The sequence below is a fragment of the Elephas maximus genome, chromosome 8 (genome assembly GCF_024166365.1).
Source record: "Elephas maximus indicus isolate mEleMax1 chromosome 8, mEleMax1 primary haplotype, whole genome shotgun sequence".
Classification (NCBI taxonomy): domain Eukaryota; kingdom Metazoa; phylum Chordata; class Mammalia; order Proboscidea; family Elephantidae; genus Elephas; species Elephas maximus.
Window position 1 is genome coordinate 112,830,635 of NC_064826.1, and position 18,996 is coordinate 112,849,630.

General features: G+C 40.5%; 1 protein-coding gene across 4 annotated transcripts in view; it reads left to right on the top strand.

The window, feature by feature from the left end:
• GRB10 (growth factor receptor bound protein 10) overlaps positions 1-18,996 on the top strand; it is a 290,298-nt gene that overhangs the window by 260,513 nt on the left and 10,789 nt on the right. For all 4 annotated transcript variants that reach the window (XM_049893805.1, XM_049893807.1, XM_049893808.1 and 1 more), the window contains 4 exons: positions 4,330-4,407; positions 5,371-5,487; positions 6,394-6,460; positions 6,676-6,763. In XM_049893805.1, coding sequence (XP_049749762.1) covers positions 4,330-4,407; positions 5,371-5,487; positions 6,394-6,460; positions 6,676-6,763 — 350 coding nt within the window. The remainder of the gene's footprint in view (positions 1-4,329; positions 4,408-5,370; positions 5,488-6,393; positions 6,461-6,675; positions 6,764-18,996) is intronic.

Sequence of the window (18,996 nt, forward strand, 5' to 3'; positions counted from 1 at the left end):
GAGGCACCTCAGAAGAAAGGCCTGGCAATCTACTTCAAAAACTCAGTCATTGAAAATCCTGTGCACAGTTCTTCCTGACACTCATGAGGTCGCCATGAGTCCGAGTCAGCTCGGTGGCGACTGGTACTGGTACCCCGTTAATATCCATACTAAGAATAGTACTTATTTGATCTGTGTGTATCTTCCACAAGAGTATCGCTCCCTCGGGCTAGAGAGTACAGTTCAGTTCATTTTGTAGCTGGCGCTGAGCCCAATACCTGCCACCAATGAGGCTCCCTGAATCATTCTTTGACCTGACCCTAAACTTTGATAGAGATAACCCCTCGCCCCCCCCAAAATATATGTATTTTCTATACGTATACATACACATCTATATATATGTAAATTATGTACCCTCTCACTTAAGATTGTAATTAAACTACAAAATAAAGGATATTTAGCATTTAATAGAAGTGGGGGAGCACTATGATTAAAAAAATAAAAACCCTGCAGCTGTCAAGTTGATTACGATTTATAGCGACCCTATAGGACAGAGTAGAACTGCCCATAGTGTTTTCAAGGAGCAGCTGGTGGATTTGAACTGCTGACCTTTTGGTTAGCAGCCGAGCTTTTAACCACTGCGCCACCAGGGCTCACTGAAGGTTTATCACAGGAATAAGAAGTAGGAAGTAATAAAGGGAAGCTATTAGAATGTGGCGACATAGAATCTGCATCAGATCATGAAACTCAAGTCCATTTCGGATTTTAAAGTCTTAACGGTTTACTTATGTCATTAGTTATTGGGTTAACATCACATATGGGGATGATATTTCTTAACGTGGCTAACACTGACTTTGCACATCCATGAGTTGCCACTACACCTATGTGGAATCATCTCTGCAGTCCATTACGAAGAAATGGAACTGCAGCTGTCACCTTTTTTCTTTATTTATTGGGAGTGTCATACTCAATTATATGTAACTAAGAATATTTATAAGAATAATTATATGTAACTAAGAATATAAGACATATATATATATAGCAAAAGAAAGAAAATACTCCTATGGTCATATTTTCTTTTGAGGCAATAGAAGCAAGGGGAAAAAAAAAAGATAGTTTGGTTGGATTATAAACCATTCTTTAAAACCCATTCAACTAAAACATGAAAAATTAAAGGATCAGGTAAGTACTTTTTACTGTAGCTGATACACAAAGGGTGAATATGTAAACAATATAAAGAGCTTATACAACTAAAACTACTACCCTGGAGACCCTCGTATTTGTAAATGGGAAGAGAACCTGGACCCTTATTTGAGATACTGCAGATAATAAAAATGGAAAACATTCAGCTTCTCTAGCAATTAAAGTAAAAATATTTTAAAAACATAATATGAATAAAGTACAGCTTTACATCTAAAGGGAAAAACTAACAACTTGAGTCAAAAATGAAATACAGAAGAAAATTAGGAAATATTTTGAACTGAATAATTATAAAAGTATAACAAGAGAACTACAACTAATATAGAAATTTAAATTTTTTGTCATATATGTATTAAAAAAGAAGTAAGGGTTAAAACTAGTAATGTAAGTATCCCTTTCAAGACACTATAAAAAGATCATCAACCTAGAGCCAAAGAAAAAGGGGAAAAATATATTTATATATATAAAACATGTATGTGTTATATGTTTTATACATACGTTGTACATACATACATATATGTATGTATGTATAGTTCTGGAAGGCCCCAAGACCACCCCCAGTTCCCCTAATTTGTTAGGGCTCAGAGGATTCGGCAAAGCTCTTATACTCACAGTTACAGTGTACTGCAGTGAAGAGACACAAATTAAAAGTCAGCAAGAGAAAAAGGTGCATAGGGCAGCATCCATGACAGTTCCAGGTGCCAGCTTTCAGTTGTCTTCTCTCTCGGGAGTCCTGCGGGCAGCACTTCTCCCAGCAACATGTATGGTAACATGCACAGAGTATTGCCAACCAGGCAGATTCACCTGAGCTTTGGTGTCCAGAGTTTTTTGGGGGGGAGTCAGCCTTGTAGTCACAATTCTGGCCTCTCCAGAGCTTGAGCTAATACTGTGTAGCCTAAGCTTACACTATAAATCACATTTAGCATAGACTATGTTGGCCCGAGGCCCCCAGGTAAACAGACACTCATTAAACAGGATATTCTGAAAGATTAGAGGCTACTTCCCAGGAGCTGGGGACAAAAGGCCTAACCTTTCCCTGGGCAAAGTTTAATTATTTTTCGCTCTAGCTCTCACCGTTTCTCATGTGAAACAGACATACCTCAGCTTTGTTTTGATTAGCTTTTTGCATTTTTTTCCCAATCTTTTTCTACCTTTCTGTGTCCTTATATTTAGGCTGTTATCTCCTGTAAGAATAATTTGTTTTATGTGGGTTTTGTCCCCCCGCCTTGATAATCTTTACCTTTTATTTGGAGTATTTATTGTGATTTAATTGTATCATTTAATGTGATTATTGATATTTGTATTTAGTTCTACCATTTGTTATTTGTTTTTCAAGTTGTCCCACCTGCCCTGTATTCCTTTTTCTCTTTTTCTGAGTTCATCAAGTGTTTTTATTTTTATTTTTCATCTGTTAACCTATTACTTACGCATTCTTTTACCATTTTAATTAGTAACCCTAGATACCACAACATCTTTAACTTATGAAAACTTAACTTAGTACTTTTTATCACTTCTAGGCCAATATAAGGACTCTTGGATGCTGTTTACTCCATCATCTTTTTTGAAGTATTCTTGTCACGTATTTTAATTCTCTGTATATGTTATGAATCAGAATCGACTCGACGGCAGTGGGTTGGGTATATGTTAAACTTTTAAAACACACTGTTGTTTTATATGCTCAAGTTTTTACTTTAATTACTTACATATTTGCACCTTTTTCTGTACTGAATTTCCATTTTTCTGTCTTGGGAACAGAATAATTCCATTTAGCAGTTCTTTTAGTGTGGGCCTCCTGGCAATTTAATTCTCTCAATTTATGTTTGTCTGGTATTTTTTATTTCAGTTTCACTGTTGAAAATTTTTTTCACAAGTTACTGAATCCTAAAAAAAAAATAAACCAAACCCATCGCCATTGATTCTGACTCATAGCAACCCTATACGACAGAGTAGAACTGCCCTATAGGTTTCCAAGGAGCGGCTGGTAGATTAGAACTGCCAGCTTTTTGCTTGGCAGCCGGATCTTAACCGCTGCACCACCAGGGCTCCCTTGAATCCTAAGTTGGCAGTTATTTTTTCTGCATTATCACACATTCCATTCTCTTCTGGCTTTCATCATTTATGTAAAAAAAATAGTTAGGTATCTTTTTCCTAGCTGCTCCTGTGAAAATAATTTTTTCCCCAGGCTGCTTTTTATATTTTCTCTTTGTTTTTCAGCAGACTTATCATGAGGTACTGGGGTGTGGGTTTATTTGTATTTTTCGTACTGCTTGATTCCTTTTTTGTCATTTTTAAAAAATTTTGGCCATCATCTCTTTAAATATTTCTTCTTCCCTGTTTTCTCTTTTCCCATGGGAGTGCAGGTGTACCTATGTTATACCTCTTCATCATGTTCTTAATATATTCATTTTGCAAATTAGTACATGGCTGTAGAACCTAAATCTAGAACTGAGGTTACATCCCACGAAAGAAGGCGAAGAGGGAGATGTGACCGACTTGATAACTTTCATCTTGCAGACACCTTTTTTTTTTTTTTTCTAAGCGGTTTGTGGATAATTTAGGAGTTTAAGTTGGGATGTTGTAAGCATATGTGACTTTGCAGAGCCATTACTACTTATTGGCAGGGTAAATAAAGCATGAACCACTGAGCCTGGTTAGAGAGTAATCCTGGTGGTTAGGAAGAGCACTGGTTTGGGGACAGGCTATATACTTTCATGTCCTTACTTAACCAACTTGCTTCACTTTTCTGTCCTTTACTCCCCTTGCCTGTAAAAGGAGAATAATAATAAAAGTATATATCTCATAATATGGAGAGGATTAAATGAAATAATAACATAAAGCACTTATAAGAGTATGTAACAACACTCAGTAAGCTTCTTGACCTTACTGTTATTACGTCTATCACTGCCCTCCCTATTCCCATCCCCCGTGTTCCAAAATCAGCAACTTACTGTTCTTCTATGGTGTGACAACAGCACAGGACCAAGAGAGAGAAGTGTGCTGTATTGTTTGCTCATACTTCAGTGCACAGAGGCTGGTAACGGTATTTGTGCTATATTTGACATAGCCATTCGCTGTCATGGGGTTTGCCACATTCTGAAGCTTTGGGGGCTAACAAAGCACTGGTGACTGACTCAGGCCTTTCCCCTTCAGTATGGAATGCTCCTGTACCAGAATTACAGGATACCTCAGCAGAGGAAAGCTTTGCTCTCTCCCTTCTCAACTCCAGTGGTAAGTACAGCTGGGACATGTGCAAGTTAAGATTCCTTCTCGGCTCCTTCAGTACGTGTTGTGGATGCCTCATTTCAGTCTGAGTTGCCAAGAGGAGCTCCATAGAGATCACATGCATTTCAGGGAAACAGTGTATCCCACAACACCCATTTCCCAAGAGATGGATTTTGTAGTTTCAGCGGTGTACTTGCTGGAGGCAAATTCTGCATGCCCCCCTCAAGATTATTTAGGTAGCCAGCTCTATTTAAGGGGTCAAAATGTGAACAGCAACTTTCAGCTCTACTTGAGAAACTGTCTTTCTTGCCTTTGACCCCTGTTCCTTTAACTCCTGGAGTGCATGGGTGCCATTGACCATTATGCTGGTCGTTCTCTGGTGAGAATTTAGAGACCTCATGGACACTTATGTTCCTGTGCCTTTCTTTGCTTCCCAAAGATGCAGAAACAGTTCATCCTCTCAAAATAGTATCTTAAAAGACCCTTCAGTACCTGTTTCTGTGAGATGTCACATTATGCCACAGAAAGAGTCCTAGTATTTCCATGAACAAACATACCTCAAGGAATGATTTAGTTGTTAGTGAGATCTGGGTTTGCATCTGATTATTTCCATTTCTTTGATGTGTTTTAGTACAGGATAGGCAGCCTGAGAAAGACCATACAGTCCAAATCCTACTAGAGCCAGCTCCCCTAACCCTGCTAGTGTCAGCCTTTGAGTACTGCAAAAGAATTGGAACATTTCTTATTTTTCCAAAGAAAAATCAAAGCCATTTGTACCTTAAAGGCCCTCTGTCACTGAAATGTCAAGCCAAACCAGTGAACTTTCAACGCGAAACTTACAAGCTCAGAGGTGGGGGGAGAAGTATTCCCTTTCATCACCATCTTTATGATGGTTTCATACCAAGACTCCCGAGTGCTGCTGTGGTTTGTTTTCCTGCATTTTAAGAAACCATGGCCTTGACTTTCCAGCGCAGTGTCTCCGAAAACTCCCTTGTGGCCATGGATTTTTCTGGGCAAACAGGAAGAGTGATCGAGAATCCAGCTGAAGCCCAGAGTGCAGCCCTGGAAGAAGGCCATGCCTGGAGGGTAAGCCCTTGCTGTGCTCATCTAGGTAGACTCCCTTGTGGTCATATCGCCCACCACTTGGGTCTTCTTTGTGGGTGTCACTGAGCAGGTGGGGGGCTGGCTGGGGGCATCTGAGTTCTCCATGGCAAGAAGTGGTTAGCAATCTAGGCTCCCCACCTCCCCCCATGGCCAGCAGCCAGGCATGCCCACTGCCGCTCTTTGCCCTAGCTTCCACAGAAAGGGCAGGAGAGGAGCAAGCCTGCTGTGCTGGCGAGATCATCAGTGGCAGTTTGGGGAGTGGACAGAGCTCGGGCCTGCGTAAGGCCAGCAAGCTCACATCATGGCTCCACCACTGATAGATATGTGGCCCTAGCCAGTCCCTTCACCCCTGAGGCTTAGCTCTTCATCTCCACATAGGAAGGATGTCACCCAATGCTCAAGTTTTTCTGAGATTCTAAGACAATGTATAAAACATGAGCTTAGGGCTCTGGCTCAGAAAGCATTCTGTCCTTTAGCTTCCTAGTATTCGGGAAAGGAGAAAGTTCCCGAAGATAAAGGCATCTATCAACCAGTGTTTTAAGGAACTGCTTGAATTTACCAGTTTGCTCATAATTTTCTCCTAAGAGTTATCAGTTTCATGACATTTTCTTTGTGTGTCTTCTCTATCAAAAACAAGGGTCTTTAAGACTTAGAGTATTAGCTAGATATATGCCAGATTTTTTTGTGTTTTTGTTTATTTTAAACATCTTTTTGTTCTCAGTGATTAGCTCCAGGTGGTTTTCATCCCATGTGTCAGGGCCAGTGTTCCTGACCTGAGGTGTTCTCTGGTCCAGCACCTGCCACTTGCTGGGAAGTTAACTGTATCAGTGAGTTATTGGTTGTGTCGGTCTGCTGCCTTTAGTGCTAACATGGGGATTTCTTTTGCAGAAGCGAAGCACACGGATGAATGTCCTAGGTAGCCAAAGTCCCCTCCATCCTTCTACCCTAAGTACAGGTAAACATGGCACATTGGCCTGATCTCTTTGTACGTAAAGAAAATAAAATAGCTCCCGCACCTCCCCGAGCAGCATTTGAAGCGCACGCACCACCAAAGCTGTCCACGGTGGGAACCACGGGGCTCCAAGTTTATCCTGACTTTGCTGTCCTTTGAAGAGGACAGTTCTGCAGGGATTCCATGATCCTAACCTCCTCTCATCTTCCCTTCAACAGTGATTCATAGGACACAACACTGGTTTCACGGCAGGATCTCTAGGGAGGAGTCACACAGGATTATTAAACAGCAAGGACTTGTGGATGGGTAAGGAAACAATCACCATGAACAGCTATCATTTTCTAAGGTTTTATCATGCTGGACATAGCCTGTTTAACTCTTCAGAGTACCATGGCATGGTAGGCAGTAATTTTACCCTCATTTCAAAGAGGTGAAAACAGAGACTCAGAGGGTTAAGTGGTAAGCAGGGGTTACACAGCTGGTAAGTGGCAGAAGGAGATTCCAGTCTATTTCTAGTTCCAATCCATTTCTTTCCATATTCAATCTATAATCATCATCTCCTTCTTTGATGAAATTCAAACTGACCAAGAGCACAAGCTAGTTGTTTTCATTTAAAAAAGTAATTTTTTTTATTTAACCTACACCTTTTGATTTTTGCATCATTTCAGTTAGCTTTTGCTGAGAACAAACCACTGCAACCTGTAGTGACTTAAAACAATGAAGATACATTATTTCTGTCAAATTTTAGTGTTGAGGGGCTCTTCTCATCTGGGCCAGCTCAGCTGGAACTGGTTGATCTAGGCTGGCTCCACTCACATGTCTGGTGATTGGTGTTGGCTGTTGGCTGGGGTGATGGGGTGGCTGGACTGCATGGGTCTAGCTGGCTAGCCTGGGCTTATAAACATGGTGGCAGCAGCAGGATTCCCAGAGCAGCAAGAGAGGTCAAACCCCAGTATGCAAGCACTTTTCAAGTCTTTCCTTGGATAGCATTTGCTAATATTCTACTGGCCAAAGCAAATTCCACAGTGGCCAATCTCTGTATCACTATGGGAAGGGAGCACCCAGGGTGTTTACAGGGAAGCGTGGTTGATGCAGGCCTTCGCTGCAGCAGTCTGTCACTGCAGAGCTTAGCCTGAGACCCTGGTTTCCATGCTCACACAAAGAGATGCTCACCAGTCTTCTTTCCCAACAGAGTGTGATGCCCTGTCCCTTCTGTGTCAGAGCTGGTTCTTTTTTTAATGAACACATGTCAAAGATTTTATTTAACTCATTAAAAAGTGAGGGAACAAATAATATGTTACAACTGGTTCAAAAAGGAAAGTTCAAACACACAAATATATGGGCAGATAAGGAATGCTGGAATTAATTTACATACAGATACAAAACTGATCCGTATTCACAGGGCTAGCTACAATCAATTGTATTCCACTGACAAAATTATTTTGCATTTCTGTAGGCAAGAATGATTTGTACTAGCATAATTTTTCTACAACTGAGATTTATATAATAGCTCAAAGACAGTGAAAGATACTGTCCCCTCAAGAATCAGATAACCCTACATGGGACACACAGTTTTGTTTTTGTTTTTTGTAGAAGATGGCATTTCAGATTCTTCCTCAGTTTTTCCTGACGCAATTAAGAGATTACTTAAAATGCAAAATTCAGGATAGCCCTTCTACCAAAGTAGCCAATGAAGAACAGCAGCCATGGCTGTATGCTACCCCATGGCCGTGAGTCTCAACAAGGCCACAAGGTGACCAAGAATGTGAGCAAGCCGCGATACAACTTCCACCATGGGTGCCTCACCAAGCGCACAAGTTGGTGGGGGGCATGATCTGGGAGGTGTACAGCTTTTGTCCCCAATGAGTGGCATGCCCTGGAGCTGCTCAGGGTCTCCAAGGACAGGTGGGCCCTCAAGTTCGTCAAAAAAAGGGAAACACACCCACACAGGTTCTTAAAAGCCACTAAGTTCAAAGAATAATTCTCGTATCCTTCATTTTAAAAATTTATTACAGAAATTTTCTCAAATTTATGTGAAAGAGTAGTATTAGGGGAGGGTGGAGCAAGATGGTGAAGTGAGTGGACGCTCTCCCATTTACTTCCCCAGCAAGTAACCCACTGAACAATGAATAAAAACAAGCACAAACTGAGATTTCAGAAGTCTAAACAGAAGCTGAGGTGTTGAAAAGCGGGATGAGTCCAGAAGTAGGGGATGGCACAGAAGCTGGGGGAACCTGCCGCTAACATCAGGAGCACTTGCTCATCACAGCCATTTTGGGATGGGCTGGGCCACACCCCAAACAGGGAACATAGAAAGGGAGCTAATCTGAGGAAGCTGTAGCCTAACTTTTTAAGGCAGTACAAGTTGGCTGTGAGTTTGTGGGTCATGGAATTAGGAGGGGGCAGGAAGAGACCGTGTCACTGGGATAGAATGCTGTTGAATCTTGCTGAGGCCTGAGATGGACGGGCACTAGGGCTAGGAGGAATTGCAAGGGCAGCAGGGTGAGGGGAATTCTTCAGACTGACAGGCGACACTGAGGGAAACAGCTGGCTCCCTGCTCAGAGCAGGACACTATGCAGGGATACCCGTAAGGGAAAGACAGAGAGCCTCTCACCTTTGCCACAGGAAAGTTGAGGCCCATGGCTTATGCCAGCTTCTGTGACAAGCTAACCCCACCTCGTGCACATGCATGTTGAATTCCAGAGATCAAGCATCCAGAACTCCTGAATCAAAACTGAAAAGATGCAAGGATGAGAGTGCTCTCCGGTGGTTCTCAGGAGGAGATAGCAGCCCCACTGCTGCTCAGTCAATTCTGATTCATAGCAGTCCTGTGGGGTGGAGTGGAGCTGCCCTATGATATTCCCAGGGCTGTGAGTCCTTCCAGAGGCAGGCTGCTATATCTGTCTCCCTCAGAGTAACTGGTAGGTATAGACCCTGGCCTTTTGGTTGGCAGCCAGATGCTTGGCCAGTGCTGCTTTCTTGGTGGTATGAGGTCCCCCTCATCTCTCTGCTCACTTCTCTCTTTTGTATCTGAAAAGATATTGGTTTAAGCCACAGTATAATCTTGTAGATTTTATCAGTATAATTACTGCTAATTCCATCTCATCAACATCGTAGAGATAGGATTTATAACACATACGGAAATCATATCAGATGACAAAATGGTGGACAATCATATAATACTGGGAATTATGACCTAGCCAAGTTGAAAGATATTTCTGGGAGACACAACTTAAACCATGACACCATACAACCAAAAACAAAAAAAGAGGAGGATATCAGATAAAATAGACTTTAAATCAAAATCTGTTCCAAGAGATGAAGAAGGACATTACAAAATAATAAAAAGGTCAATCCAGCAAGAAGACATAACAATTATAAATATATGTGCACCTAACAGCAGTACATCAAAATACATGAAACAAATGCTAATATGAAAGGAGAAATAGGTGACAATCTACAATAATAATATGAGACTTCAACACACCACTTTCAATTATAGACAGAGCATCTAAAAAGAAGATCACTAAGGACATTGAGAATTTAAAACTGTAAGGGAGTTGGGCCTAGCGGACATATGCAGAACACTCACTCCACTCATCATCAGAACAATGCACACTCTCTAGCCCACATGGATCATTTCCCAGAATAGACCATATACTAGGACACAAAACAAGTTCTCAACAAATATAAAAAGATTTAAATCATACAAAGTATCTTCTCTGGCCATTACAATACGAAGCTGGAAATCAACAACAGGAAAAACAAGGGTTAAAAAATAAATACATGGAGACTAAATAATACACTACTGAAAAACTATTGGGTCATAGAAGAAATCAAAAGTGAAATTTAAAAAATTCTGAGAATAAAACAAATATGAAAACATCAAAACCATTGGGACACAGCAAAAGCAGTACTCATAGCAATTGTTGTGGATTGAATTTTGTCCCCCCAAAATATCTGTCAACTTGGCTGGCCGTGATTCCCAGTATTGTGTAATTGTCTACTATTTTGTCATCTGATACGACATCTGAAATGTCCATCTGATAATGTTGATGAGGTGAGATTAGCGGCAGTTATGTTAAGGAGGCAGGACTCAATCTACAAGACTGGGTTGTGTCTTGAGCCTGTCCGTTCTGTGATATAAAAGAGATGCAAACAGAGAGACAGGAGAACCTCATACCACCAAAAAACAAGAGCCAGGAGAATAGCACGTCCTTTGGACCTGGGGTGCCTGTGCTGAGAAATTCCTCATCAGGTGAAGAATGATTACAAGGACCTTCCCCCAGAGCCGAAAGAGAAAGCCTTATCATGGCATCCTGAATATGGATTTCTAGCCTCCTAGACTGTGAGAGAATAAATTTCTCTTTGTTAAAGCCATCCACTTGTGGTATTTCTGTTCTGGCAGTACTAGATGACTAAGACCTCAATAAATGCCTGCATTAAAAAAGAAGATCCAGCTTCATCAACTTAAACCAACAAGTTGAACAAATAGAGAATACCAAAAGAAGCCAAAAGCTATCAGAAAAAAAGGAAATAAAGATCAGGGCAGAATTAAATGAAATAGAAAAACAATAGAATCAATAAAACCAGAAGGTGCTTCTTTGAAAGGATCAATAAAATAGACAAACCACTGTCTAGATTGACAAAAGAAAAAAATCAGAAGAGGGAAGTAATCAAATTAAGAAATGAAATTGGTGACAGTACAACCAACCCAACAGAGATAAAGATGATCATAACTGATTCCTATGAAAAATTGTACTCCAACCAATTTGAAAACCTGGAGAAATGGGCAGATTCCTGGAAACACACTACCTACCCAAACTAACACAAACAGGTAGAACATTTAAACAGACCCATTATAAAAGAAGAAATTGAAGATGTCATTAAAACAACTGCCAACAACAACAACAACAACAAAGCCCAGTACCAGAATTCTACCAAACGTTCAGCCAAGAGTTCACATCAAACGTGCTCAGTCTCTACAAAAACATAGAATGCTACCAAACTCTATGAAGCTAGCAGAACCCTGATACCTAAACCAGGCAAGACATCACATAAAAAGAAAATTACAGACCGATAACCCTTATAAACATAGATGCAAAATTTTTCAACAAAATTCTAGCCAACAGACTTCAGCAACATATCAGTGCAATCCAGCAAATAAAACAAAGGAGACAAATCATATGATCATATCAATTGTTGCAGGAAAGGCATTTGATAAAATTTAACACCATTTCCTGGTAAAAACTCGTCCAAAAAGGAATAAAAAGGAAATTTCTCGACGTGGTTAAGGGCTTATATGCAAAACTAACAGCCAACATTGTACTCAGTGGAGAAGGGCTGAGAGGCCTCCCTTTGAGAATGGGAACAAGAGAAGGATGCCCATTATCACCACTCTTATTCAACATTGTACTGGAAGTCCTAGCCAGAGCAATAAGACAAGAAAGAGAAAGGTTTGCACACCAGACAGGAAGAAGTAAAACTATCTCTTTTTGAAGTTGACATGATCCTATCCATAGAAAACCCTAACAGTTCCACAAGAAAACTGCCGGAACTAATGGAAGAATTTAGAAACACTGCAGGGTACCAGATCAACACACAAAAATCAGTTGGGTTTCTCTACACTAACAAAGACTACTCCGAAAAAGAAATCAAGAAAACACCACCACTTATAATAGCCCCTAAATCAATAAAATACCTAGGAATTAACCAAGAACATAAAAGATTTACATAATGAAAATTACAATACACTACTGTAAGAGACTACAAAAATGGAAAGACATCCTGTGCTCATGGATTGGAAGATTTAATATAGTGAAAATGTCAATTCAACTTAAAGCAATCTATAGATACAGTGCAACCCCAATACAGATCCCAGTGTTCTTTATTGAAATGGAAAAACTAATGACCCACTTCATATGGAAAGGAAAAAAAACCCCAAATAGCCAAAGCAATATTGAAGAAAAAGAACAGAACAGGAATCCTCACACTCCCCAATATGAAAACATACTATACAGCCACAGTAATCAAAACACTTTGGTATGGGGGCATCAATAGAACACATAGACCAGTGGAAGAGAATTGAGAACTCAGAATTAATTTTCTACAAGGGGGCAAAGTTTGTTCTGTGGGGCAGAAACAGTCTGTTTAATAAAGGGCACTGGCAAAACTGGATAGCCACCTGCAGAAAAATGAAACTCGACACATACCTCACAGCATACACAAAAACTAACTCAAAATGGATCAAAGACCTAAACGTTAAACTTAAAACCATGAAATTCCTGGAAGAAGACATAGGGCAAAAACTATGGGACCTAGTTTTTTGTAAAAATAGGGTAACAAACAACAAATGCACCAATAGAATGACAGACATATGCCTACTTATGTTCACTGCTGCTTTATTCAAAATAGCAAATAGAAACAACTGAAGTGCCTGTCAGCGAATGAATGAATAAGCAAATTGTACATAATACGGTGGAATACTATGCAACCATAAAAAACAGTGATGAGTCTGCAAAATATACAACATGGATGGACCTGGACAGCATAATGCTAAGTGAAATAAGTCAAGCATGTAAGGAGAAATATTATATGATCCCTCTAAAAGAAGACAAGACTAAATATGTAGAGAGACCAGCGTTCTTTGGAGGTTACCAGATAGAGGAGGGGGAGGGTAAGGTATGCTTTAGATTATAGAGACTTTTTTTTTTTTTTTTTGGTGGTGGAAAAGTTGACACCGAATGTGGATGTAGTGAGCACAGCACAACCAAAGTAAAAACAAGTGTTTGAGCACATATGGATGGTTATAAGCATATTGGTATATGGCAGGTAGTTATAGGTTAGTACATAGAATAGATAAGAGTATCTGTAAAACCAGAAACCAAACCCGTTGCCATCGAGTCAATTCTGACTCATAGCGACTCTATAGGACAGAGTAGAACTGCCTCGTAGGGTTTCCAGTAGGTACACAGAAATACAAGTATATGGGTGCAGGAACGTATATTCAATGAAGACACAAATACGGACACTCTACAGACATCTTCCAAGGTTGTTTTTCTTGGTTTGAAAGCTTAGACTCATAATCTCAGGGGATGATTCAGTCAATTGGCATAACATAGTTCACAGAAAATCATGATCTGCATTCTAGTGAAGTGAGTAGCGTCTGGGGTCTTAAAAGCTTGCAGTGGCCATCTAAGACACAACTAGGAGTCTGTACTCACCAGGAGCAAAACAAAAGGTAACGAAAAGCTCCGGGAAGAAACAAGTCTATCCGAGTCCCAACCTCATTCACCATGAGACCAGAAGAACTAGAGTACCCGGCTACCACCGCTTACTGTTTTTACCGGGGTCACAGTAGACGGTCCAGGATAAAATGGGAGAAAAATGTGGAGCAGAACTCATTTAAAAAAAAAAAAACTTAAAACCATAGAGAACAAAGGACTCCCTGAGACTCCTGCCCTGAGACACTCTTTAAACCTAGAACCGAACCTGCCTCCTGAGATCACCTTTAGCAGAATCGCAGAGTGGAGCACAAAGGATATTACCTGTAAGATCGGTGCTCTACTTAAAAACCATCTGTCTGAGACCGAAAGGTCAGCCAACAGTTACTCAAAAGCAAACGTGAAAAGATAACTGACTGGAACAAACAGAACACAAAGAGAATGTTGACACATTGTGATAAATATAACTAATGTCAGTGAACAATTTGGGCAGAAAATTCTCAAATGGGAACCTAATTTGCTGTGTAAACTTTCACCAAAAACCCAATTAAAAAAAAAAAAAAAAAAAGACTAGTATAAGGAATGCCCATTTGCCCAGCACTCAGCTTCAACGACTTGTGACTCCCCAGTTTTGCAAATCTTAGTTCATCAGTTTCGTTTTTTTGGTTTTTTTCTGGAGTATTTTAAAGTCGATCCCAGCCATCATTAAGTTTTCTTCAGTAGATATGTATCAACATGTGTCTCTAAATAAGAACTTTTTTTACATAAACCTCAATGCGATTATTATATTTAACAAAACAAACAAGAATTCCTTAATGTCTTCTAAAATTCAGTCCTTGTTCTGATTTCCCCAATTTTGACAACTTCCAAAAAAAAAAAAAGTTTTTTTTAATTTAGTTTGTTTAAAGTCAGAATTCACAAGTCACGTTTGGTTGATCTGTCTCTTGAGCTTCCATTAATACATAACAGTCTCCTCCACCACTACATTTTTCTTTTTTCTCGTCATAGATTTTTTTGTTGAAGAAATAAATCATTTGCTCTGAAGAATATCCCACATTCTGTATTTCGCTAATCGCAGTGCAACCTTGTGGTTTCCTTTAACGGTATCCTCTGTTCCCTATTTCCTGTAAATTGATAGAGGCTTTATTCAATTCAAATTCATTTTTCTTGGTGAGAGTACTTCAGAGGTGGCACGAGGTCCTCCTGATGCATCAAGTTAAGAAGCACATCAAGTCTGGTTGTCCCACTTCTTGTTAAGATTGATCAGTGGGTTTAGGTGCTATCAGCCTGGTCCTTCCCTTGTAAAGTTCGCCATTCACCTAATGGTTTAGCAGCCATTGGTGTTTCACTGGGGGTTTACAAAATGCTCGTTTTCTAGTTCTATCATGTCTTTGGCATTTACTAGCTGAAATTCTTTCCCTCATCAGCGATTTGGTTTACTGGGAATACAGTCCGTACAGAAAAGGCAGCTAAATGCTTGATTCTTTCTCCTTATCTGTCAATTTTCAGAATAACGAGTTGGGGCTCTCCCATCTTCCACTAGTGACCAGTGAGATGTTGTGTTGTTGTTGTTTTAACTCTCATTGTGAACTCAAAGCTTTGTATGTGTTTGATGTATTTCAGTCAAGGTACCCTTGCTGCCCTGTCTGCTCGCTCTCAAGCCACTTTTCAGGTTTTCTCCTGGGTGCTTTTGACCAAACACCAATGGTTTGATTTCAGGTGGGACAAGATGCATTAGGCCTACGTGACACATTTCTCTTAGGAGTCCTGATATTTTTTAGTGGAGAGTGGTATTTGTGGACCACAATCTGTAGGTCTTTCCAACAGGCAGAGCTAGACATACACTTTTTTAAACAGAAAAAAATAAATCATGGTCACATCGATATTGTCAATTCAAATTTAAGATTACAGGGCTTTTATTTGTTTGATTTTATTGTATTTTTCTTATACCACAAAATCTTAGTTATCAATGTCATTAACTTATTTTTTTCTCCTACTATATGTATAAAAAGAAGCCCTGGTGATGCAATGATTAAAGCAATCTACTACTAAGCAAAAGGTTAGTGGTTCAAAACCACCAGCGACTCTTCGGGAGAAAGATGTGGCAGTCTGCTTCCTTAGAGATTTACAGCCTCGGAAACCCTGTGGAGATGCTATGAGTTGAAATCAACTTGATGGCAGTGGGTTTGGGTTTTCGGATATGTATAAAGCAGCTTGGAAATATCAATACCAATATGACTGCTAGCAGTACCAAAAAAACCAAACCAAACCCGTTGCCATCAAGTTGATTCCAACTCAGAGCAACCCTGTAGGACCGAGTAGAACTGCCACGTAGAGTTTCCAAGGAGCGCCTGGTAGATTTGAACTGCCAGCGTTTTGCTTAGCAGCCGTAGTGCTTAACCACTACGCCACCAGGGTGTCCCTGCTAACAGTAAGACTCCTGAATTCAGCATATGATTTCACTTCCTTTAATCCTTAAGGAAAATTCCCATTAAACAGGTAACATTAAAAATGCCATGTTTTAAAGTCAGTTTAAGTAATCCTTCTCTGTGGCATTACCACCAGCCTGTTATAAAAAGGCAGGTTCATTTGTTTTCAATTTTTGTGAGTAAATTTTATTTTTTGTTTGTTTAATACTCCTTTTTAAATTATGTAAAATATTTCTACTGTTCCAAAGTCAAGACCATAAAACAAGACACACCCCATTCACTCTATTCTGGCTCCCCATAGGTAACCATTTTTATTCTTCTTAATCCTTCCGTTAGTTCATTTTAAAAATATAAGAAAAGCGTATTTGTTTTCATAGTTGGCTTCTCCTCAAACAGCAGGTAACCAGTTGCCGTGGAGTTGATTCTGATTCTTGACAACCCAAGTGTGTCAGAGCAGAAGTATGCTCTGTAGAGTTTTTCAGTGGCTGGGTTTTTGGAAGTCGATTGCAAGGCCTTTCTTCAAGGTGCCTCTGGGTGGACTTGAACCTCCAACCTTTCGATTAGCAGCCTAGTGTGATAACCGTTTACACCACCCAGGGGCTCCAAACAAAAGTTACCGTACTATAAATACCCTACTTTTTGCAGTTAACGTTGTGTCCTGAAGATTGCCCTTTCTTTTCCAACCAGTCCCCTATTGAGGGACATTGGGATCTTTCCCAGGCTTGTGTTATGACAAACTATGCTACATCATTTTGTGTGTTTGCTGGTGAATTCATAGAAGAGGGCTTGTTGGGTGGAAGGGTAAGTGCTTATGTAATACTGTGAGATACCACCAGATTCTCCTCCATAGGGCTGTACCACATGGGAGTCTCAGCAGACATTTAGGTAGACTGTGCAGGGGAGTAGGTAGGCGGACGGCTGTATTTTAGCCAGTCAGATAGTGTGGTTGTCATTTGTATTTCTCTCATTATGCAGGAGACAGCCTCTTTCCATAGGTTCAAGGACTATTGGTAGTTTTTTTTATCCTTTTGCCATTCTGAACTTTTTACATCTTTTGCCCATTTTTCTAATTTTTAAACTTGCAAAAACTTTTTCCTGTTATGTCATTTGTCTTTTAACTCTGCTTATGGTGGTTTATTTGGGCTATGCCAAAATTTGTTTTCTTAAATTTTATGTGGTCCCATTTAATCATTTCTGTCTCTTACTCTTCTGGATTTTTGAGTCATAGTCATCTAAGTTCTCCCATTCCTAGATCGTAAAGCAGTTCATTCATGTTATAGTACTTGTACTATTTCCTTTCCTTTCCTTTCCTTTGGTTTTGATTGTTTTTTGTTGGGTTGTTTAGATCTCAAATGCATTTGGAATTTCTTTATCCTGGTGTATGTGTAAGGATGTAGTGGTTAAGTGCTGCTAACCAAAGGGTCGGCAGTTTGAATCCGCCAGGTGCTCCTTGGAAACTGTGTGGGGCAGTTCTACTCTGTCCTGTAGGGTCGCTATGAGTCAGAATCGACTCGACGGCACCAGGTTTTGGTTTTTTATGTGTAAGGAAAGAATCTAACTTTATTTTGTTCTCCATGTGGCTATAAAATTGTCCCAAAATGACTTTTAAGATGTCACCTTTATCACAGAGCAATCCCTTTTAAAGCATTAGAAATGATTCCGCTCCTAAGTATAGAGAAAGTATTTCTCCTCTCAAGTTTCCAGCAGGCCCAGGACAGAAGAGCCTGACATTTCAGTTTTCTTTCAGTGACATTGAGTGTATGTTTCTCCAGTTTACAGCCCTGAGCTGCAGTAATGTTGAGCCTCAGCACGTTCTAGTGGTGTCAGTGTTAACTGTATAGTCTGTGGAATTAATTCTGAGAAAGCCGAGCTGGTTAGCTCACCGGGTGACACCAGACTGCAGAAAAGCAAAGCTTCCACAGTGGGCTTAACTTGGCACCGTAGCCACCGAGTGTTCCTCCCAGGGGCCAGGGCCGTGATGATGACATCTGAGTCCCTGAGGACCAGGCATGTCGGAATTTCAGGGAGGCGGCCATGGGGACATGTGCATTTAAGAAAAGCTTCCCAAGTGATTCTGAGATAGGACCCCACGGCTCCACTTTGGATTAAAAAGGCTTACCTTGTTACCAGACACAGGGGCTGGGGGAGCCTGTGTTGGGTAGGTTAGCACAGTGTACTCCAGTGAAGTATGTACCAGCCCCCTTTTGTTTAACTATATGTCCTTCACCTTTTCCTGTGGTGGATCCTATTTTGTAAGACTTCTGTCTGAAGGGAAGAATGGTAAGGAAATGTGAACGTCACCTCTCAGCTCTCCTCCCCCCAGAGACCGTCTCAGTGGGGTCTGCCTGTTTTATGAGCAAAAGTTCCTGTCTGTCCTCTAGTCTGAGCTCTCTCTAAGGTAACAACCATCAGTTCAGAAGTTAGGCTTCCGCAACATCAGCAAACAAACACAGAGCTCATGGGACCAATTTAGTGATGCTGTGTCCCCAGCTACTTCTTGTGCTTAGGGAGGAAGTGGGTGGAATACAAGGTAAATTAAAGAATCCATTTCTAATCTTGACTGCTCCATGCAGAAATAATGAAGGCAAGCCAGTTTAGAGAGTCAAACAACAAGAAGAAAACAACCTTGAAAGCAGTGCAAAAATGACAGATTTTATAAAACAGTGTTTCCTATAGCGTTAGCCCCAAGTTCTGTATGGAGTTAGACAGGGGCAAGAAGGAAAGCGACAGCAGGCCTTTGAATAAACCTGAGAGGTATCCTGGAAATCACTGGCACCCAGGCGGCCCCTCGGTGCAGGTGACTGAGTGTGTGTGTGTGTGCACGCGTGTGCGCACCTACACGTACATATGTATGCGTGTGCATATGTGTGTGCAGGCATTTGTTTC